This window comes from Rhipicephalus microplus, chromosome 8 (assembly GCF_043290135.1).
Source record: "Rhipicephalus microplus isolate Deutch F79 chromosome 8, USDA_Rmic, whole genome shotgun sequence".
NCBI lineage: Eukaryota > Metazoa > Arthropoda > Arachnida > Ixodida > Ixodidae > Rhipicephalus > Rhipicephalus microplus.
Window position 1 is genome coordinate 118,557,353 of NC_134707.1, and position 24,201 is coordinate 118,581,553.

Here is a 24,201-nt window from a genome sequence, read left to right on the forward strand (position 1 = left end):
CTATTGCACAGCAACAACGTGGCGACCCTAAGTTACTTGCCCTAATTAATTACCTGGAGGGAAGATCTCAGAAGGCACCAACTGTTTTCGTAGGAGCGCTGTCATCATTTTGCTTACGGAGTGGAGTACTATACAAAAGAAACTTCTCTTCGACAGGATCTGCGTATTTGCTCGTCATCCCAGCAGCTCTTCGCTCCGAAGTACTGGAAGCATGCCAGAACGAGGTGACTTCAGGCCACTTAGGTTACACAAGAACGTTGGCCAGAGTACGGCAGCGCTACTTCTGGCCAAGACTGACTATAGCCGTAAAACACCATGTTCGTACTTGCCTCGACTGCCAGCGACAGAAGTCACCGCCGACTAAACCAGCTGGCCTCCTGCAGCCCGTGCAGGTCCCAAGAACACCATTCGACCAGATTGGCATGGATATTTTAGGCCCACTTCCTACTTCTACGGCTGGGAACCGCTGGGTTATTGTCGCGACTGATTACGTTACCCGTTATGCTGAAACAAAGGCTATCCAGAGAGGTACAACAGCGGAGGCGGCACAATTTTTCATCGAGAACGTTGTCCTGCAGCATGGTGCACCAAGCGTCGTAATCACAGACAGAGGAACCGCATTTACGGCAGCTCTTTTGGAACAAGTCCTCATGCTGAGTGGAACAACCCATCGTAAGACCACCGCCTACCACCCGCAAATGAACGGGCTTACAGAGCGTCTGAACAAAACAATTGAAGACATGCTTTCAATGTACGTAGACGTCGAACACAAAAATTGGGACGAAATCTTGCCATATATCACGTTTGCATACAACACTGCCAAGCAAGAAACAACCCAGATGACCCCGTTCAGCCAAATTCACGGAAGGGAAGTACGAACCATGTTAGATGCGATGCTAGCGCACGAATGCGACGTCGAACCGGACGCCGAGATATTTACAGAACGAGCGGAAGAAGCAAGGCAACTAGCGCGCCTGCAAATCCAGCAACAACAAGAGTAACGACGATAAGGGGATTTGGCGGGCACCAGGTAGTGGAGCTCTGGCTGATTGAAGATAAAGAAGGCGACCTTGCTGTTCGGCTGCTGAGAGTCGCTGTGTCAACGTTTATCTGCCTTTGGTTCGCGCTGTACCGCGACAATATGTTGAGCATTAATGCAATCAACAGTCTGCCAAGCTTCTCAACCCTGCAATGAAATCGATTTTCTTCCATGCAACACATCATACTGGACTCGATTAGTCTTTGCAGTACTGCTGCTTTAACTCATTGTTTTTTGCTCTGCGATTGAACCCATTATCACATTTATTTATTCTTGTTCAGCTCTCTTTCAAGAAAGTACTCTCGCTCTTGGAGAATTACTTTGAATTGTGTGATGCTGTACAAAGGCAGACACAATTTGGCAGAGATCTGTCTCGCTTGTTTCAAGACCCTTCTCGAAACATAGAATCAATTAGTAACTTTATCTATGGACTAACAGTGACTGGAGAGTTTGTTTCATTCGTAAGTCAAAGCATAGCTTGACTTCATATGAACACAAATTTTGTTGGAATGTGCTGTTAGCACAAATGTGGTTACCATCAAATGTGGTTACTCTCCTAAGTGGCTTAAATTACAGGAGCACTGCACTATGGCGTCTCGCATATTCTGAGTTGTTCTGGGATGTTCAACACCATAAGCCAAAAAAAAAAAAACATTAGCCAACCTACAACCACTACAATGTATTACAAGACCCTGGCCTATTAAAGGTTCAATCCGACAATACATTAGCCAGCCCAGGGGCTTTAAGGCTAGTCTGGGTCCGTGCAGTGTTCTAATCCTTGGATTGTTAACAAAAACAGAACTACATACGGTGACCAAATGCTACCATCCTGTTTACCTACTGTGCTAAATCAACTACACAAAGAAAATGGTCTCAGTGTATCAACTCTGTCGCTAAAAAAGCTACGCGACGTATTTATGTGATTGCTTGTGCTGCTAAGGGCTTATTTGTTTGTCCTTTTCTCTGTCTTTAGCACTTCGCTTATTTCTTCCCCTTTTTTTCAAATGTTTCTATAATGGCCTTGTTTATTTATTCCGACCATGGATGTTTACTGTTTTTGTGTTTTTTAAGTTAGTTCATTCATGATGTATACCATGTTTTTGTGTGATCGCTGTGAAGCTGCCCAGTGAATGAGGTGGCCAGGTTCCCCTCAAGCTGCTCAATGCAGCTTTTTTGCCTGTTCATCCTCGCAACTTTGTTGTTATGAATAAACAATAATCACACGCAATATGACAGTGACATTTATTTTCGCACCAATATAGTGTAATAATATGAAGAAGTGGGTAGAAAAAGCTGTCGTTTAAACAGCTTGACGAGGATGTAGGCCCCCTCATTGGTGATAACTGCCCCAATATGTTTACGATATATACTTGTAAGTCACCAATACATAATACACTGAGCATGCAGGAGAACAATAAAATATTGTCTACATTTACGAAATTGCAATCGTTAATACCCGTGCCACACGGGCAGAAAAAATGGCATTTACCCCCGAATGCCTTCAGATTTACTGCCATTCGCGCGGTGCCACACGGGCGAACAAAATGGCATTCGTCCGAATGCCATTCGCCACCAACTGCCTTCGCCAGAACTCAGTTGACTGAGAAATGCCTACTCTCGACGACACAGCTCGCGAAGTGCGATTTACCTGAAAGTATATAAAACAAATCATATTGAGCTAAAAATGAAATTTCCCGTCTTTTATTTGCACTAGTCTTAAAAAGATGCTTTGAACGTTATACGAAGAAAATAAAGTATGGATAATGAAACGCTTGTCAATTTTAGTGTCTATTTACGCTGTGGATCTGACTAGTGTTGACTTAGGTTGCTACGGTCGGCTGCAACGTTGTAAAACAAAGCAAGAAACTAAAACTTAGGACAGCGTAATACGCTTATTTCTACATTTGATGATTATCTGATGTGTATGAAGCTCGTAAATGCTTCTTAATTTTTTTATTGCTATTCACTCAATGCTCACTTCGAAGGTGCTGTGATCGACATCATCAAGTCAAATGTCATTCGCTTTGGACGTGTAGCAGCGCCGGCGAAACGAATGTCATTCGGGAACTGAAGGCCTTCGCCACCAAATGTCATTTTCTATGCCCGTGTGGCACGGGTATAACACAGACAAAGAAAGAAAGAACATTATTCACATGTAACCATGGTTATTAAGAGCATGGAAAAGAAAAGAAACACACACTTATAAAACACACACAAAAGTAGAGCATCTGTTTTCAGATCAATATACCTGCATGTAGCTTTCGAGGACATGTTATCTCATTGTAGGCCTTCGCAAATTAATCGGTTTAATAATATTGACAATTTGTTTCAGAGTGTTACCATATATGTTCGTCATCGCATTGAATAGGCCTCCTTATATGAAAGATCAATCAGCAATTGAGCACCGTTGTCAATCCAGTGAGCTAAAATGCGCCGTCAACATGTGCGATGCGCGACAGCGATGTACGGCGCAGCGCGCCACAACCGCCATTGTACTTTCACGATTCGTTTCCCGGTCGCATCACATGAACGCTGTGAACCGCCATCATCCGGATCGTATCAAATGTTACGGGCACCAAAACACGGGGCCGCAATTTCAGGGGCGGCAGTGCACCCATGTTATGCCGCCGTATCGTTTAATTTTAAGTGTTGGGCTGATCGCACGGATAAGCCTACGTAACGTTGCCACGGACACAGCCCGAACAAAGAACACGATTGGAGAGCGCCATAAATTCACAGTCTAACTGAATGAAATCGTTACAAACAGGACATCGCCTGAAATGTAGCGCTAAAACACAGTTTGCGTCACGAAATGTAAGCTGATTATAGGAGATCGAAGCCGTTGCATGACACGCGTGAAAGTATACATGACGGATATACTCACATCCCAACGTCAAGATGTCTCCGCGGAAGTAGCTTTCGGATAAGTATCCCTTCCTATTCTTCCTCCAGCACACGACCTTGTTGCTTGCCAGGTCGATCACGTCGTCCGGACTGTAGTGCTTGATGAGACTGACAGAGACGATCGCCGAGTCTCCATCTTTGTATTGAACGTAAGCGTGAGTAGGCTTCCGTGCCGCCATGTGGTTCCGAGTGCCTCGCACGAGGGAAACGAGGGCTTCGAAACAAACCCAACGTAGGATCACTCGAGCGAGTTGAAAGTTACTAGCGAGTATCACTTGGTCTAGTGGAACGGCATGACAATGACCAGAGAATAACCGGGAATGACACTGCGTGACTGCTGAGTAACTGGTTGGTGTACGAACTGCGCGGGCACTTTGTCTTGTACTAGAGAATAGAAGTGTACCGTGCGGCGGAAACTTTTTACAACGACTGCTGTGCACACCATGAGACGGCGCTGCCAGCTGTAGAAGCGCTACACAGAACAGGCCAGCAATGTGCGAACATTAATGCCGCGATTTAGTGGCAGACCTTAAAAGGCTTTCGTCGTGAAAGTGTAAGAAGATTAATAACTACTGTTCTGCACACTATATACAAATAGTAGTTCATCTAGGAGAAGCAGCCGCAGTTCAGCCCCCCCCCCCCCCCCCTCCGCCGTTTTTCTTGGCGAACGTTTAAGCATATTGGCATTTGAGCGCTCGCTCGCGCCATAGAGAAGTCTTCGTCCTGTTTGGTGGTGGTGGTAGTGGTTAGAAGAGAAAGAGGGCACCTAATTTCTGCAGTCCGGTAGGGAGCACGGCGCAGCGCCTACCTGTTTGAAGTTCCAAGTTTATTATTAACAAAGTAGCGATACGTGAAATGAACGAGACGTCTTACAGTCGGAAGACTGTGGGGGGCCCATGATAAAGGAGGGATGTAAAAAAATGCAAGAAAAAAGAGAAAAACAATGTAGCATCAACAGAATGACGTTATAAAACAACTATATAAAATAACGGAGCGATAAAAATAGTATTAAGCACAATTACAATAATGCATTCGCTAAATCACAATTCAAAGAGGATAGCAGAATAATTTATGGCTATGGAAGATATATAATTTCAAAGTTTTTTATATAATAGATTGGCTAAAGACTTGATATCAGGCGGAATAGAGTTCCATAACAAAGTGTATGTGTATGGCAATGACTTTATTTCGTAGAGCATGGCATCACGAAGATCACTACCAAAAATAATACATGGGGGGGGGGGGGGAGAATGGAACCCTGCGGAACATCTAGCTTAAATTAGTAACCTTAGTGTTAGAGCACCAGCTATAACGTTTTTTCGGTTGAACAGGCAACTCTTCAGAAAGCTTAGAGGTGGTCCGGTAATACCATATTTAAGAATCGAAATTATTGATAAGAATGAATGTGATCGAGCGTGTCGAATGCTTTGGATAAATTCAAGAAGAGTGAATCCGACAAGTTAATTACCGCCAGAGAACAGCTACCGGTATCAATGTAATGTTTCATGAAGTCGGTCAAAGAAAGCACAGGATGGTTAGTGGAGTTTTTATGACGAAAACCGAACTAGGAAGGCTTTATAACATTAAATTTCGAAAGGTAAGCATTAGGACGATTTGCCAATAGATGTTCAAGTAGTTTATTTAATGATGAGAGAATAGATCTAATACGCCTATTAATTTTAATATCTTCCTTATTACCTTTCCTAAATGTTGGTATAACCATTGCACGCTTTAAAGGGACCGACAACTGCCCAAAGCATGAAATGAAATGACTGCACGCATAGCCTGACTGTTCTTCATAGGGACTCAAACCAACCCTGTTTTCCTCGTAGAAAAAAAAAAGTTGAGTTATATTTTTATTTCATTGAAAATCCCGAAAGTAGACTATGGTGCCCCCTGGGGGCAGAAACTTCAATTATCCGATCTGCCCTGTCATGTGGTCGTAAACTATAGTGCACGCACACACCAGCGACAAGCTCGCCAACCATCTTTGGGCCATCCGGCAAGCGTGGTAGGTGTTCTAAGCCCGGGTCCAAGGACTTCAAGCGGTCGCCTGAGGCACCACCGTCATAATCTACGTAGGGTGGGAAAAGGCAGGGGTTAATCCCCTTTTTCTCCAACTCGCCCAGAGGAAACTGCCGGACTTCAAAGAGAGTTTATTCATTCATTCTTGATAGTAAAGTATATTACTTCATAGAAAATGTACATATAGGCCTGTGTTAAGAGTAAGCATTAAAGTAGTGCTGCCTTCGCATGACGCACGTAATAATTCAATGCTTGTCAGCGAAAGTTACGTCAGCACGTCTTGAGCAACTTTTCTCAGTTCTGCTTGCTCATGAAACCGTGCACGCAGTTCCCGGGTCGCTAAGTTTTTGGAGTGACGTGGTTTCTCTATTTACAACTTGTCTCAGAAATCACATGTGCGAGCTGCTAGTCGGCACGACCGCGCATATGCGCAGTGACGTTTTCAGTGACTTGTCTTGGCTCGTGTGTCGAGAAAGTAATGACGACGGGACAAGCACCCACGACACATACGCAACAACCTTGGGCGTGAGCGCACGGAACACTAGTTGCACTAGTTACACTACACGGTACAAATACAAAGAGGCTGTATAAAGCCACGTCGCTTCATTGTAAAGGCTTGTTATTTTCAAAAAATAGCCGTAAAGCTCCGAACAAACGTGGTTAAAGCATAGTCCCAAGAACTCCTGCAAAAGCTGAACAACGACAGCATGCACAAGTCGCCAGAAAGGCTACTGGCATCACTATCAATTTTCAGCGTTGCCGGATGAAAGGGCTCATCCGTGTTCAGAGCCTTTTAGATAAAAAAATACTGCTTGTAAAATGACTACGTGCTTTTGGGATTAACTACGGCAGCTACGAACAATACGAAAGGTAAACTTTTTGTCACGCCGGGAAAAAATTGAATCGAGCAAGATCAGTTGTCGGTCCCTTAATTGAGTCAGCAAAAGAACCTTTAGAAAAAATAAGATTGATAATATAAGTGAAGGTCTGAGAAATGATATGAGGAACCATGTTTAAATGATGTCCACAAATGTTATACACACCGGGAGAAGTATCTTTAAGATTACGAATTGATTGATTGATATGTAGGGTTTAACGTCCCAAAACCACCATTTGATTATGAGAGACGCCGTAGTGGAGGACTCCGGAAATTTTGACCACCTGGGGTTCTTTAACGTGCACCCAAATCTGAGCACACGGGCCTCCTTCATTTCCGCCTCCATCGGAAATGCAGCCGCCGCAGCCGGGATACGAACCCGCGACCTGCGGGTCAGTTTCTATCCAAGCTGATTATCAATGTGGAATAGCAATTGAAATATCCAACCTGCGACTATAACTAATGCCAGAATAAATGGAAGTGGTTGAGCCACCATGGGTGTCAGACGCACGGTGACAGTGCTCCGATTTGTTCGACATAAAGCTATACAGATCACAATCGACAGCGGAAAGCCAGGTTTCTGATACACATATAAATGAAAAAAGATGTCTGGTAGGGTGAAGGAAATAATTAATGTTATCGTGATTCCTTCGCAAGCTGCGTGCATTGATATGAACTAAATCGCATTAATTGTTTGTCAGACAGTAGCGAAATAAATTCTTGAGCAGAAAACGGCAGGATGGACAGGCACTCGTAAACGGCATAAAAATAAATTTTAAAAATAAAAAAAGAAGAAAAAAGGTCCCTAGAATCGTTCCTCTTCGAGTGCTTTGATGATTTTTCGAAGTGTGGTTATTGACTAAAGAAACTGTGACTACTATGCCCATGACTAGGGAAAAAAGACAACACAAACCATGATGAATAGTGAAAGAGGAATCAAGCTATAAATAAAGAGAGTGAGATAAATTAAATGGGAAGAAAATAGAAATAAAGAGGAAATAACGCGGAAAAACCTGGTAGAAAAAAACAAGAAAAAAGGAGGACGCAAAGAGAAAGTCAAACGGCAACAAAGAAGGCTGCCCGGATCTACACTTAGTCAGGCTCGACACTAATAGGGTGAATCTTTCCTATTGCTAGATCTTCAACCAGTGGCGTAGCCAGTGGAGGGTGGGGGCATTTTTTCTCGAATAAGTTCAATTTTACATGTGTATAAATGTCACTTCTCCTGTTGATAGGGAGGCAATCACCGGGATGGTTCCAAAAGCTGACGTATCACCCCCCCCCCCCCCCAAATGCAGCCCGAAAGCGTGGGAAATTAAGTGTTGGTCCTTTTGGTGCACCAGCTAACGCAGGCTGTGGCAAAACTAAAAATGTATATCCGATAAAACAGAACAAACTACAAACAAACGTGTACACTCGGCAGTTATCAAATACAATACGACAATTCTCACAAGGTACCCTAATATCTGCAAAACAATGGCCCAAACAACAACACGCGCTACAATGCAATATTAACTAACCAATAGGCAAAAATGCTCGTCAAACGAGTCCAAAGTTCTTGACAATAACCTTAAATGCCTCTCTGCCAAGAAACATTAAAAATCCAGCACCGGTTGTCGCCCCGCTGCGTCCGAGGTTTCTCTTGCCGGAAACTCTGGCGTCGTCACTTGACCGCACTTCACTAACGAAACTTTTTCGCCGGCAACACATCGGCCCCTGACACGCTGCTACTGTAGGACACGCCTTCGGCCACTGGCGAAAAACATACTCTTCACTCGCTGATCGCCACTCTCCACTGCTTATTTCTGTGTCCTCAAAAATTTTCAAGCTTTTCGTCGGCGTGCCGCACAGCCAAAGCTGGGGGAAAGTGTGGCAGCTTGGGCTAGTTGGTATGGCATGACGATAGTTATAGCGCGAGAACAAAACGCCGACACAGAGACAAGAAGGACAAGAAGGTATTTCGTGTCCTTCTTGTCTCTGTGCCGGCGTTTTGTTCTCGCGCTATAATTATCGTCTGGGGGAAAGGGCTACATCTTTCCGGTAGGTTAATTCCGCGCCCCGCGACGCAACTCTGCAGCACCACGCCCCTTTCTTTACAGATGTTTCTACAGTTCGCTCGTTGTTAGATCCGAGGAGGTTGATCGGCGTGGCAGCGGCTCTTTCTAGGGAGGGAGAAGCATGAGCGCAGCTTCTTTTGATGTTCGTTTCTTCGTTGCGCCAGCTTTTGTCTTGTCGGCTGGGTGCCTGTTTTTCACATTGATGTTAGAAATCGGAGGAGCGCGCTTTCTTCAGGCGGCGGTCTCACTCCGGCGGCACGAACACATCGTTTTTGTCACTTTTCCAACTGACGTGGCGGCTGTTCTTCTTGTCCTATATAGTTGACTTATGTGTCATTGAAAAGCTTAATATTTGTACATTTTAAACATATCTATTAAAAATAAGTAAGCTTTTAGCATTTGGGTAGGGAGAGCCAAGAATAAGCGCTAGTTACATGGTTTGGTCTGACTGTGTGTCAGCAGTGACCATTTTCTGAAAAATCTGCTCCAGATACAGCACTGTTCTTTGCGCAGAACATTTAAGACATATTTATCTATTTCCTCAACGTAGCAAATTATTCTAGCACTTTTACTGTATTGTTGATTAGCTTTTGAAAATAGCCAAATTTAGTAAATGTCGATGCGGACTATCCGGCACCTATTCGCTAGAGAAAATTCATTTTTTGGGTGTATATAGAGGATGGCATTTTTCGTTTGAGTGCTCAATTTTATTTATGTACGCCCGCTCGCTTTTTAATTATATTGATCTAAATTGTCCAATATTGTCATTAGATAGACCTACCGTGGCCCATTTTCGCGGAGAACTACTGAAGTTCGTTAGCTGAATTTGCACGTGGATAAACTAGAACCCCTGATCTATTTCCTCAACGTAGCGTTTTTCAATAAAGCAAGCAGAAATACGAAACAAAGCTCGCAAATTGTCTTAATTTATCGTGCCGTAAACATCAACAAAATCGTTATCTTGAAATAGCGCTGAAATCTAAGCATGCATAGCCTAAAATATAACAGTTACTGTCTCCTGGTATACTTATGCACACAAATCGCACACAAGAACTGCAGGAATATTGAGAAATCTACATTATTCCTATCCCTACAACGATGATGATGATGATGATGATGATGATGATGATGATGATTAAAGGCCTCCCCTTTGAATCGGGGTGACGGCATGCGCCATCTAGCCTACCTTAATAGTTCGAGTTTAAATTCTGTCCCTCAACTCGGATGTCTTTTTAATTTTGCCCAGCCGCTACTCTTGGCTGGGATGTTATTTTATCGACTTCTCTGCTTTTCCTCCACCAATACTCCAGCCGCTGCTTAGTAATACCTACTGCTGACCAGTTAATGCTTCCATCAACCGCGAAGCCCAGCGCCTCAGGAAGTGTGACCTTCCCCCCATTTCTATCCGGCTGAATCTTTTGGCATTCCATGACTATGTGATGCCACATCCAACACATGTCTCATCCTGTGACGAATATTTGCTCCTGTAAGTTAGAGTTCTCAAGCAGCCAGCCCGCGCCTCAAAGAGCAGTGCACTACCTTTATTGTTGTCATAAAAGTTCTCTTTCCGGATCTCTTGTTTGCTTGCCTTGTAGATTCCCAGCGATCCCTTCTTTTCCATCCTCTCTTTCCACATGAGCGTCTCTGTTTCCCTCACTTGCTTTTTAACTGGCCCCCTTTGCTTATTTGCCGCGGTCAAGTTATATTTAGTCGCCAGCTTTCGCGTCCTCTTCCGCCATTTGGTGTCCACACTTTTCAGGTACATGTATCTGTGCACTCTGGCTGCCCAGTTCTTCTCATCTAAATGTCTAAGTCGCTCCTCAAACCGTATTTTACTTTGTGCTTCCCTCGCCTCAAATGAAGCCCAACCCATATCGCCTTGTACAGCCTCGTTTGTAGTCTTACTGTGAGCTCCCAGAGCTAACCTGCCGACTGCCTTTTGGTTAGCCTCCAGCCCCGACAGGATATCTGACTTTAAGCATAATACGGCATTAGAGAACGTGAGCGCCGGCACCATTACCCCTTTCCAGATGCCTCGTACTACCTCGTACTTATTGTGTCCCCAAAGTGCTCCGTGTTTCATTACTGCTGCATTTCTGCATTACTGCTGCAACGAAAATCTTCCCCTAGCGCCACCTAAACAGAAATAAGGAAAGCGCTGAGTTTGAAGGTTCCCTGTCTCCCCGAATCCGGCGTGCAAAAACATTTTGCCTCAGGAAAAAACGTCTTTTCTAACTTCAAACCATGCACCGTCATCTGTAAGCCTTCCTCCCCTCAGAGTCTCATGAGGCTGCGCGGTACCGCGGGAGAGCGTGAAAACAGGTGGGCAGTATCCTCCGAGAGGATGGGGTGAGCGTCTTCACGGGAAAAGAAAAGCCAAATTCTTGGAAAGCCCCTCTTTTATGTGTGCACGTCTTTGTCGCCCTCCTCACCCCCCACGGACTATAGCGAAAAGCGAGGGCTGTGCGACGACAGTCAGAAGAAAGCAGAAAAACGAACGACAGACGAGCGATACGAGCGAACTGAGCAGACGTGCGTGGGTAAGGTATTTGTGAATATCTTTTTTTTTATTGTGAAATATACGAAGCTTCAGACGTGCTGCGCTTGTTGGTATGAACCCATCACAACAAACAGCACAAACACGAAACGAGGCACACCTACAGGAATGAGATGAAGTCTGTTTTGTACTTTCTGCGTGTTTATTTCATTTATTTACTCTGGGGAAAACTATGGATGCGGCAGGAGTTGAGGACGCGTGTTCGCTTTCCGCCTTTATATACGACAAGCGCACATTTCCATAGCGCCGAAATGCGCGAACACCAATGTTCTGGACTACCCCATGACGGCGCTCCTCATAATCACTGCAAACTCGCTCTAAGGGGACGCGGGCGCTTGCAAACTTTTTTCTCGGAGTCGGCTGTGAATATCCGTCATCGGTTTCAATAAACCACAAAACCGAGCAATATTTATTCCGTTGCTCACTGCATAAACTGGCTAAAATCATGCTACTGCCTGAAAATCTTGCAGATTTTTCAGCCAGTAACAACGAAGCGAAGTGGCATGAAATTTGCTGAATGCACGGCGTGGTGTAAGAAAGTACTTCGGTGCGGGGACAGCAATGAGGCACCAGGGCTCTTTTTTTTTTTATGCTTTGAAGCACCCGCGACAAGTGAGGTCCTTCAGGGAGGCAGAAAGGCGGATAACTTTTGACTATGCTCCCACTGAGCAGGTCTGGTGGGGGAGCGGCAGTGGTGAAGCCCATCTATATTTCCTATGCACTGAGGGTTTATGCCACTCAATCTAAGGATTGCAACGTCGAGTAGAAACTTGTTGGTTTTCTTCAGTGCCAGTGTACAACACCATGCGACAAGGCACCTTGCCGACGCTTTCGCCTGAAGGAGAGAGAGAGAGAGAGAAAGGCAAAGGAAAGGCTTATATGCTACCCTACACGGGGAGGGGGAAGGGGAGAAAAAGAATAGAGAAAAATGTCAAGGGCATGCGGCACCTGCTGACAATTCGTCATTGGGAAGTCTGGCGTGCGGAGAACTGTCAATGCGTCAAGATAGCAGCTCCTTGACTCGTTAGCGTGAGTCATAAGGCTGACGAGTAGAAATAGCCGATCTTGGACTTACGCCTAGTAGCTCGAAAAGAACAGAAACGTTTCTGAAAAGGATAAGTTTATAAGAAAGTGTGGTGACATCGGTGTGCATAAAACACGTTTACATGAGTGCGAAACATGCGCTTCGCATTCATGTAAGCAGTGGAAGGCGCATTGCACAAATGCGTAGAAAATGGGCAGTTTTGCAAGTGCCGGTCGATTCACGGGCCGTAAATCACGATGAGGGGAATGGTGGCCCCCCGTTGTGCGAACTTCGTGCGTCCCTCTTTCGCTATAAGGAATTAATATTAGCTCAAAAAAACAAAAACCCTCGAGAAAGAAGTGGGACGAAGCAGAAATGTCGGGAGGTGGGATATTCCTGCCTTTTGCCACTCCTTTCTCAAATCATTGTTATTTTGCTCGCGCTAATATGTACCTATTTCTATAGTGGTTGATCGCGCAGAAAATTGTGCGAATTTCTGTTTCCCATGCTCGAGGCACGACTAAGCTAATGAGTTATTTTTTTTAATTCTTTTACATAAACCAACTCGCCCAGCTACAAGTCGCTGTAATCCGATACTCGCTCGCTGTAATCCGACACCACATGGTAGCTGCGGCGTACAGAAGACGAGAGGTCCTGCAAACGGCGTCGCATCACCTTTCCGAAACGCGCTTGCAAAGTCGATGGGCTACTCTGGCATTCGTGTAAAATTGATTACAGCCTGACAGCTCGAGGCAAATGCCAGTCAGTCGGCTGCCAGCTGGGGCGACTAACTAACTTCATTCAACAAGAGGGCGGCACGCCGTCTCCACGGTTGTTGGCAGTGGGGTCCAGTTCGTCTTTCCTCGATAAGAAAGCATGGTTGCGTACAGCCGGGCGTCGACAGTTCGCCGTAAGCCGGCACGGCACGCACAGCGTTTATACGAATGCGACAACTGGCGCATCACGACCATGTAAACGGGGGTAATGCGCTAGAAAGACGTATCGCACAAATGCGCCAGGCAGGTCTGGATTTCGAGGGGTAAGTCGACCCAGAGCACTTTTCACGACAAAGGAACGCTGACCACTCGTCGTGTTTGCCTTGTGTGCACTTCTCGCACACTGCAAGACAGCTGCGAGGACAGAAAGCAAGAGCTTCTCGGGACTAAAGTCCGCTAAATTTTTCTCTTTTACCTAAGTGTGAAGAAGAAAGAGCATCGTTGGCAAGCAACATTGCCACCGCTTGGGTACTGGGTGCTGGGCTTCGCTCGCTCGGCTCGTGCTGATCGTCGCCGGCATCTGCTTGACCGTTGCTCTTGCACGATCGTGTTTCTTCGTAGGACCACCGTTCCAACAGTCGCCAATAAACCCTTTTTCATAAGTAACGACAACTGCCTCCTCTCCCGACCCTCTCTCACACACAGCCGGTGTCTGCCGCCATGTGCTTCCTAACTAGGCAGACTTCCAAAGCCACGTACGTATAAGTAAATTAGCCACGCGCCTATCAGTGAACAATGTGCGAACGCGACGCGCCTTTCTCCTCCAGCTAGTCCCCCGTCAATAGTGAGCGAGGAACGCGTTTTACCAGGTGCTTCCATGGGAAGAAGGGGTGCCCAAGGCGACACCAATAACACCTGAATAGTCTAGATGGCCTCGCACGAGGGCTGGAGATGTGGAATAACAGCCACTATGATAGCCTGAAGGTGCGAGGCAGCATGACGAGGGGGGAGGCGGACTGAGTGAGGATGAAGACGGACACAAAAATGCGTGCTCAGCACGGAAGGCGACAGTGCTGTAGTAGCGTGAGACACTAGAGATAGAATGCATTTCTGCCGCATCCTCTGGTGTCCATGCCCACATAGAGGGCTTCTTTAGAGTTTGCTTAGCGTGCGCTGCGAGTGCCTGTGGGAGTACCTGCAGCACGAGTGCCTTGCCGGGCTTCACATGAGTCATGACAAATCATAAGGATAGAGCTTCACGGAAGAGGAAGAGAGCCGCCATCGCGACATGTCGAGCACGGGCAGCAGCTGCATTTTCACACCATTCAAGGTAAGACCATTTCGATTATTGTGGTTTCTTTTGATAATAAAAGCGCGCAGCTACAGCAGCGAAAAGAAAAAAAAACATTATAGAAGCCTATTCTTGATACGGTGGCGAGCTCGTTTTGTACCCCAGACGCAATGTGGGCTCCGTAAAGGAAGGAAGGAAGCAGAAGGCAAGTTGTCACGTTGTGGGCGACATTCTTTCTATGATCAGCTTTACGTTGCCAGCTACACTGCTATACTTTGCTCTATTTTATGTTGGCATGTTAGTTTTGGCGGCTATATATGTACAAAGATGATTCGTTAGAACTTCTGTTTTACGGCTTCAGGTGAACAAAACTGTCCAATGCTATAGCCCGTACTTTGTCGCTGCAGCGCCTTTAGGTGCGTGTACAGGACGCTGGACACGTAGTCACTTCTAGATAATGCGCGCCCGTGAGAAGAAAGTGCTAAGATCTACGGACGTGTGGAGTCTATAAAAAGCCTTGTTTCTTTGTGTCTCTGAAATGTCGCTGCCGTGTATCAAAAGGCTAAGGGTAGGTGCTTCTTAGCGCTGTGACGAGAGGTCTGGGCGAATCAGGACCTACAGCACGCTGTGTGTACGTCACAACGCTCCTGCTTGCGTGTTTATCTGCTTGGGTGCCTTTTATTTATCGTGACCTTGTGCTCCGTCTATCTTTCTGACCTGCACTTGTCCGATCGAACAGCATATTTGCGGGCGGAACATTGAGCAGTGGTGGCATTGAGCAGTGGTGGATTTTTGTCTGATGCTGCTTTTTTCGCAAGCACGCGGCGTGCTTGAGAGCTGAGCACTGTAACTGAGAAAGTGTTCTATAAAAGCTAGACTGTGTTCAAAGTAAAAAAAAAAGATGCGAGATGCACCGAATCAAATGATTCTGTACACACGAGCGCTTATCCCACAGCGAACGGACACGCGCGCACACAGCGTGTCACATGCCCTATCCGCCCAACCATCCTCTCAAAACGCTATGACGCACTTGTCAATCCATAATGGTTCATATTTTATCCCGGCCACCCTTTTCTACCGTAAATATGCTTTTTTGGAAACAAAATTATTTAATTTATATATTGATATATTGATTGATTGATTGATTGATTAGGTTCAAGGAAGGCAGCACAAACACCTGTATCGTCTATCTTGCCTTTTATCGACATTCAAGCAACCCATAGTAGACGACTGTCGGGAGAAATTCTTTTCAGTAATTATCCCGACTGAGAAAATTATCCCTTTTATTTTGAGTTTTGCATCGGTCCCTCACCACACCAGCTTATTATTCATGCCAGCTTTGGAAGTGTAGTTGCTACGATCCCTGTGCATCTGGTGCTAGCTCACTAACCACATATATGTACTTTCCTGTAAAATTTTTAGGAAGGCGAATTCGCCGGAGAGCAACAGACCGCAACGCCAAAGCGCCGCCTGTACGCCATGCTTGGACGACAGTGGTTTTGCCAGAGAGGATGACGCAACGTCTGAATACTGGGACAATTTCGGCATCGTCGAGGAGTCGCTGCCGGGCCTGAGTCTGGAGACAAGCGTCACAACTCAGCCAGAGGAGCCGATCATCACCGGAAGACGAGTTGTGTCGCTGGCCCATTTCGTGAACGCTGTTCGTAGTCTCGACGACCACAGCTGTCCTAAGCTGACTGGACGTTTTGCACTCGTGAAAGAACGGAGAGTGGGGCTCTGGTCGGAGCTCACTTTTACCTGCAGTGAATGTCAGGAAATCAGAAAGTTGACGACTGACCCCGTCACAGAACCAACGTCCCTCACTGACAAAGCAAACGTAGGAGTCAATGATGCTGCTGTTTGGGCATTCATGAGTATCGGATCGGGCCACTCGCAGTTCGAGGAAGCAATGGCAGTCATGGAAATTCCTGCTATGAGCAAAGGGGCTTTTCTACGCCGGGAGGAGTCCCTGGGAAAGGTAAATAAGCTGATAAATATTTATTTTCTCTTTCTGAAGACGATGGAGGATGTACAGCGCTTTATTTTTAGTAAAATTCACGTGAAGCGACAGTGGCACGTGCATGGCAAGCGTTTTGAACGGGAGTACGGCACGATGAGAATTTCTCTGCAACATTTCGTCGTATATAATGAAACGATTGATCGTGAGATGTTAGGATTACAAGTGAGCCAGTAATCGCCCTGTCTAGGCGCTCACTCGCGCATTGACGCAATTACAAAGTGCGGCATCGCTATTGTGAAAACAATTTCGACGTTGTAATCTGCTGTAATTTTTGTTTTGTTGCAGTGCTGGAAAACCGTCCTTTTTGACCAAATGATAAAAGCCAGAAAAGAAGAAAAAAAACTCGCGGAAGAAGCTGGGGCTTTCTGTGAAGATGGCATAACCCCCTATATTACAGTGATTGTCGATGGTGGGTGGTCACACCGCAGTCATGGACACCGGTATTCCGCCAACTCTGGTGTCGCTGTGATTATAGGAGAACGCACGAAGAAGCTCCTCTACCTAGGAGTACGAAACAAGCTGTGCAGTACCTGTGAGCACTATTCTAGGACGGGAAAGGGCAAGAAAGACCATGTGCGCTACAAGAATTGGAACCAAAGCTCAGGGGCAATGGAGTCGGATGTTATCGTTGAAGGCTTCCAGAGAAGCGTGGAAATGCATGGTGTGGAATACCGGATATTCATAGGGAACGGGGATTCGTCCGTTTTACATCAGATACTCACGAAAGTGGAGTACGGGCGCTTTGTAAAAAAGAGGGAATGTGCAAACCATGTTGTGAAATGTTACACCACTCGGCTCTATGGCATAGCCAAAGAAACAAAGGGCAGTTCAGCTTTCCTAAGTGGCCCTAGATTTAAGCGGTTAAAGAATGGTGCACGGAAGGCCATAAAGCACTACGCAAACATTCTTAGAGATGTACAGGGTACTGCACAAAAGCAGCGTGCCCAGAAAGCCGACCTTACGTGCCAGCTTGCGGGTGACCTCATAAATGGCCTAAAACATGTTTTTGGTTGCCACGACACATGCAAAGACTACTTCTGTGATGGCACCAAAGGTGACCACATTTATGATGGTATGCCTAAGGTGCTACAAATGAAAATAGTTACCGCTGCCAATATAATTGCCGAAAAAGCTGACCGTCTTGTGACAGATGATACAAGTAATCTTGCCGAGGCAGTCATGGCACTGGTAGCCAAACTATCTGGTGGTAAACAGATCAACAGATGTCAAAAGGGCTCTTATGAACACCGCTGTTATTGAGCTGGGCTCAGCTTTCAGCTGGGGCCACAGTGGCACTGCACCACATCCAAGGCTGTAACCTGCAAGAGCCCCGCAGCCGTCTTGAAGCGCTACGCAAGCAAGAAGACGGCTCAGAAAGCAAACAAAGCGTCTCTCAGAAGGAAACTGTTTGAAGAAAATGGCCACCAGCAGCATAAGCGCAAGGAGTCTACGGTGAACGACTCAATGCTTCATTATGGTCCGAATTGCCAGCAGCCAGACATGCCACCAGAGCAATATGCCGAGAAAGAACGGGCTGTTTTAGCAAGCCTGCAGGTGAATGAGAAACAGCAGATTGAAATTGAGAAGGCTACTCGAGGACAGGCTGATAATCCTACATGGCATTTTGAAAGAAACATGCGCCTAATGGCGTCGAATTTCTATGCAGTATGCCGAAGGAGGGAGTGGACACCGAGTGACACGCTCGTGAAGACCCTGCTCTATAAGAAAAATTTCACCAGTGCCGCTCTTGAGCATGGAAGACAACAGGAACGTGTTGCACTCCGGTTATACGAGCAAGAAATGGAAACTGCTGTGCAACCTTGCGGGTTATTTGTTTACCCAGAGTACGGATTCTTGGCGGCGTCGCCAGACGGATTAATTGCGAGCGACGGTATCGTGGAGGTGAAGTGCCCATTCACTGCGAAGGACATGGAGCCATCCGAGGCAGCTAAAAAGTACAATCAAAGGAGCCAAGTACACGAACCATCCAAATTGAGCTGCTCTCATAACTATTTCTACCAAGTGCAAGGCCAGCTGCATATCACTAAAAGAAGTTTCTGCCACTTCGTCGTCTGCACGTCGAAGGGCATCCACGTACAGCGGATCGAAAGAGATAATGACTTTTGGAAATTCAGAATGCTTCCACAACTAATCAGATTTTACAGAGACTGCATGTTACCTGAAATTGTAGATCCCCGTACTACGCGCAGCATACCCATACGCAGACCACAGTGGAATGTGAAAGCAATTGAGTCACGCCAGCAGTCTAAACAAGCTTCGATGAAGAACAAGGAGGCAAAGCAGAGTGGCGACTCGGACATTTTCCACAGCCTTGAGTCGTAGGACTGCTGGGCGCGTGCACTGTCAAGAAATTCACCAATTGTGACGATGCTCTCTAATGGTGATTTTGAGCGCACTTTCGTGTTGGGGCAACGCCAAGTGCGTCTGTAGTTTCGGCCATCTGCAGTTGTAGCTATTTACATATTTCCACGCGAATTGCCAGTGCTCGAGCGTTACGCATACCACTTTGTGCATTGCAGGCGTCGCGAACCAAGCGAAATGCCGAGAGCCCCGTTACGACAAGCGAAGCCAGCCGCAGTGCACGTGCCAGCCCTGCACGCGCGCGAGCTGCTACCGGGGGGGGGGGGGGGGGGAGGCTAGCGAGCGTGACGGAGGAAGAAGGCGAGGTTAGAGGCCAGTGGCGAGTGACATCAGCAGACTCCGCGTTCGCTCTCTTTCGTCCTTGTTCGCTCTATTGGTTATGCCGACGACGCCAACAGGCGCCGCCGCTCAACGCAGCAGTATGTGCGTAAGAGCTTCGCTCTAAAGAACTGCACATTAGGAGAACGACCTTGTATATATCGAATGGCAGATGCAGGCTCAGATTTGACGATAGCAAAGACTCTTTCTCGAACAAGCTATCAGGTAGCAATTCACTTCTTTGTGTCGGGTGTGTCATCAGCCATTCACGTGCGTTCTGCAGCAGCAATGACCGAGAGACATGACCACAGAAGCGCCAATGAACTTTTGTAAAAAGTTCGTGTGTGATATAGGATAACGGAAAATACTAATAAAACATACACCTTCATTTTCTGCTGTCACAAGTTCGCATCCGAAAGTCGTGATTATATGTACTTTTGCTTTGTGCGATTTCACATTTCTCTGAATGTATGCGTTGTAGTTCTGCGGGCTTTTGTGTGTGTGTGATGTTCAGGTGTATTCGTGGCTGTAACCAAGTGCTACCGACGCTCGTTTCGTACTAAATAAATTGTCACAACAACGTGTATTGACTCAATCTTGCTTACTGCGTGACAGCCCTTCATTGCATGGCATATACACAACACTAAGACTCGTTGCTTGAAGATATGTTAGCCGACATAGTTATTTGAATTGACCAATCATGCATCCAAAAGCCTTATCCAGTGCGACAAGACCTTTTCTTCAACTTCTTTGCAACTATTGTATTTGTGTACCCATGTTTTTGCCTTGCATGCGCTTTACGAACTCGAAATGGGTACGACATAGAAGTAATACAAGCAGCGGCTGTGTAGAAAGATGCATGGGAGATGCACTGTACCATAAGTCTTCCGCTCCCTTGTTGCACTCCTGGGAGGTTTGTGTGAATCCGCCCCAGTTTTCATCATGAGATGTTTATAGAGCTTGAGGGAACGGCCTCGAATCTACGAGCTTGCAGTCAATAACTGATTTGGGCGAAACGATCACTCTTCATGTTATTGCCACGACCTTTACAGGAAAAAAAAAAATGATGTTGAAATAGCGTACGCGAATAGAGAAGTCGTTCCTTGGACAAGGGAATAACGCACCTGGACCATTCAGGCTACGCATGTGCGAGTCTCGCTCATATGACACACAAGAGGTAATTGCTTCATTTTCGTCATAAAAATAGTTTGTCGACTAGTCCGATTGTTTGCGTACGGCAACGTGATAAATAAACGCTGCATCAACCAAAACATGAATTCATAGTAGCCTGCTGAAGTTTCAATTCTAATGAAATAAATTACGCTATGTATAGTGGGGAAAACTAATGATTATGCAGTCGGCATGTGTTGGGCACCGTGAGTCACAGCGGCCGCACTTCTTAGCACGCGATTTGCCTAACTACCCGTTTTTTTGTTTTTTTTTTGAAAATTTGGAAGCTTAGGTCATACTGGGAAGGAAGTATACTTAGTCAAATATAATTTGCCTTCTCCTGTCCTACCGAACCGCATCATGCTCCAGCAACCCCAATTATTTGTAGAACGAACTGTTCCGTTGAACCTCGCATGAATACTCATAGTCCAAGTTTTGATCTCCATTGTATACATTGTTGTGACCTCCGCGATAGAGTTTTTCACTCAACCCCGCATTCCGGCACTGTATGGAACGTAGAGCAGCTGGCCAAGCAGGCTACGCAGCCTACATGAGGGATCTCTTGAAAAGCAGCGACCGCAGGGGTCAGGGGCTAGTGAGCATGGAGAGAGATGGAGGTGTCGTTGAAGGGGAGAAAAAAAAAGCCCCTGCTCAGTGCCTCATTTCTTCGAACCGTGTCAGCGCGATTTGCACCCCCTCGTCATGCAGTGTGGCGCGCCGGCACACGTGTGGCAGTTCACCTCCGAAATGTTGGCCTTCCAGTCCTGACTTGGTGGCGCCGTCTGGTATTTTTTCCAGAACTACTCGCAATATGGCGACAGTAGAACCGCCACCTTCAGCGTTAGTTTGTGTCAATAAACGGTTTTGCCAGCACCTGCGGAGACCGGTTTTGGGAGCCGTTGCGAGCGGACGCGCTGCACATGCGCTCCTGCCTCAACTTTCACCAGAGCCCTATATTTCGACCGGATCCTCTCGATTTCCCCCGCTTTGCATTCGGGATGGTCAGCCGCCCACTTTGATCTCACCTGACTGTCGCTAGCCCGCCGGGATCGGTGCCACGATCCGTGCTGTTTTCTTGTGTGCCCGTCGGAGCTAGGCCTACGCCAGGCCTCGCCTCCGTGTGGTCACCGCTCGCCTAGCCATGGAATACCGCGTAGATGGCACTGATATCGACGCAACCGAACTCGGAAATGGGGAATGGGAGACCGTCCTACGTCTCCGAAACAAATACCGCCCTGCGACGGCTGACAACTGTCTCCAACGCCCAGCAAGCTTTATCGGCCAATTGGAAATCAGTGGCAGCGACGGCCGCCGAACCGTTGGAGAATCGCAAGATGGGACGCCGACGCCTTCAAGGCCGTCTCCTCCACCAGCTCCTCCTCGCCATTTACGACGCGCGCCTCTCCCGCAACCCTCGAGGGGGGACTTCAAGGTCGTTGTCCGACCCCGCGGCGGTTTGGACGTAACCAAGCAGACCCCTCGCACGCTTCTAACAGCAATCTCCTCTACGACAGCAGTTTCCCTGCAGGAAGCCCTCGCCCAAGACCAGTTGCGGCTACATCCGACCAACAATACCTTCACACTCAGCACCCCTGTGGAGGCTCGGGCGCGGGCTTATGCCGAGCTCACTTCCATCTCTCTCGGCACTAGCCGCACAGATGTCACCGCCTACCTCGCTCCTCCCGACGATGCCGTGCGGTGCATTATTCACATGGCCTACAATGATGAGCCACACAGAGAAATTTTGGAGGGACTTGTCCCTTACAACCCGGACCTCCCAATAATTGATGCTCGACCATTTGGGAAAAAGCGATCCGTCCTCATCACCCTGGCCACCGGCCCTCTGCCCAAAGCTATCCGCTTTTGGGCGGGCATCCACACATGTTTCCCCCATCGACCGAAAGTGGAAGCGTGCTACAACTGCCGCCGCATCGGGCACCGCCAAGACGTTTGTCCGGCCCCAGCAAGCGGAAGATGTCATAATTGCGGCGATCAGCATGTTCCAACAGAGCCTCCAACCTGCCCACCGAAATGCATCGTCTGCGGGGACGGGCACCACACCGGGAACGTTGAATGCAAGTACCGCTACGCCCGCCGGCCGCCACACACGACCCAACTAGCGGCCGGACACCAGTCCAGATCCCAGGAGAAAAAACAACCAGCCCCTCAGAAGCCATCGCGCAATGCATCGCGCTCCGCCTCCCGTGACCGGAGCCTCAAACCCAAGCAGGACCTCACCTGGGCCGATCGAGCACAAAAATCGCCGCCAGCCCCCGTCCAGCAGACTCCGAACCACAACAACGATGGTGAGCTCCGGGCACTGCGGAAGGAGGTAAGCCGCCTTAAAGCTATAACACAGCGCTCACTAACCCCTCGCACCCCTTCTCTCATACCTTCACCACCCTCTACTCAAACGCATGCTAACATCCCTCCCCATCCTCCACCCTCCAAAAAACAACGCACTGATCCCCCCACCTCCGGATCGATCGATATCAACGCGAAGCTGAAAAATCTGTCCGACCAATTCGACATGAAGCTCCAGGAACTTGAAAGTCGCATCGAAAGTAAATTCAACGCCCTTATCAGTGACATAACTACAAAATTAGAGGCATGGATAGAACAATGCATGGAAACTATTCTCCAGAGGATGGTTTGCCTTCTAGAGACATGCCTCACACAGCTCCCTCCGCTTGCCACCCCCTTTCCCCTCACAGAACAACGTGCCGCCACGGATCTCCACACCTCTATTAACGAGAGTCTAACACCGCTCATACATCCCCCTACGCTCCATTATGGCAGTGCGGGCCAATAACAATTCCATTCATATCATAACATGGAACTGCCGTGGCTTTCGGGGCAAGCGCGCGCCCCTGCAGCTTCTACTTCCTACTCTCTCCCCAACGCCCCAAGTCCTTCTTCTCCAAGATACTGCCACACAGGCCACACTTCCTAGTTACAGCTCCACACACTCTGACACCACAAACGCACCCAGAGCGTCTACCCTTGTGCACCGCGCTCTCACATACAAGACACATTACATCACATCAGACACACCCTGTGTAATAACAGAAATTATCCACCACACACATACCATCCCCTCCATATTTATTGCCAACATTTACCACCCCCCATCCCAACCGATGGCCTCGCTGGATTCCCTCTTCTGGGAGCTGCACCGACTGGCGGGGAAACATCCCTTGCTAATCGGTGGCGATCTCAACAGTCAACATACTGACTGGGGATACAAAACAACTACACATAGAGGTCGCAGGCTTTGGCTGCTCATGCAGAACCTCCAACTCTCCGTCCACAACAACTTTCAGACACCTTCACGCATAGGCAACAGTGTCAGTATGGACACTAGTCCGGATCTGGTGCTTAGTCGCTCCCTCCGTACTGTCACATGGACGAGAACACAGCACACACTGGGCAGTGATCACTACATTATACAAGTCACTGTCCCGTTCAAACCACCCCGGCACACATACATGACACACAAACTCATTAAGTGGGACGCTCTTCGTGCTGCGCGTACCACCCGTGCAGACAATCCCATAACCGACATCAACGACTGGGTGGAATCTCTTCAGACTGACATTCAACATCACACGCAACTAATTGAAACCACCACAGACACTCCAACACTAGACAACCGACTCGCTCACCTATGGGATGCCCACCACAGCCTTCTAGAGCGGTGGAAGCGGGGTAAACATAACAGGACGCTAAAGAAACGCTTAGCCACTCTACAATCCCAAATCCAAATACATTCGGAGGAGCTGTGCCGCTCGCTCCAATAGGGGGCAGGTATGCGACGACAT

The 24,201-nt window shown here is 47.3% G+C and overlaps 2 protein-coding genes across 2 annotated transcripts in view; one reads left to right on the forward strand and one right to left on the reverse strand.

Moving 5' to 3' along the window:
• LOC119165906 (uncharacterized) overlaps positions 1 to 4,570 on the reverse strand; it is a 139,557-nt gene extending 134,987 nt beyond the window's left edge. Inside the window, exon 1 of the mRNA XM_075872507.1 lies at positions 3,924 to 4,570. Coding sequence (XP_075728622.1) covers positions 3,924 to 4,122 — 199 coding nt within the window. The 5' untranslated portion in view covers positions 4,123 to 4,570. The remainder of the gene's footprint in view (positions 1 to 3,923) is intronic.
• An 8,923-nt stretch (positions 4,571 to 13,493) lies between these two features.
• Positions 13,494 to 19,150, forward strand: LOC142768363 (uncharacterized). Its single transcript, XM_075870333.1, has 3 exons — positions 13,494 to 13,522; positions 15,913 to 16,468; positions 16,796 to 19,150. Exons 1-3 carry the CDS (start codon positions 13,494 to 13,496, stop codon positions 17,768 to 17,770), a joined length of 1,560 nt encoding a protein of 519 aa, XP_075726448.1. The 3' UTR covers positions 17,771 to 19,150.
• The last annotated feature ends 5,051 nt before the right edge of the window (positions 19,151 to 24,201 follow it).

What these genes read in the sequence shown, in the direction of transcription:
- LOC142768363 (XM_075870333.1), top strand. Translation starts at nt 13,494, where the DNA reads ATGCGCCAGGCAGGTCTGGATTTCGAGGG. An exon ending in GCAGGTCTGGATTTCGAGGG is followed by an intron (nt 13,523 to 15,912) that starts GTAAGTCGACCC and finishes TAAAATTTTTAG; the next exon opens with GAAGGCGAATTCGCCGGAGA. An exon ending in GGGAGGAGTCCCTGGGAAAG is followed by an intron (nt 16,469 to 16,795) that starts GTAAATAAGCTG and finishes GTTTTGTTGCAG; the next exon opens with TGCTGGAAAACCGTCCTTTT.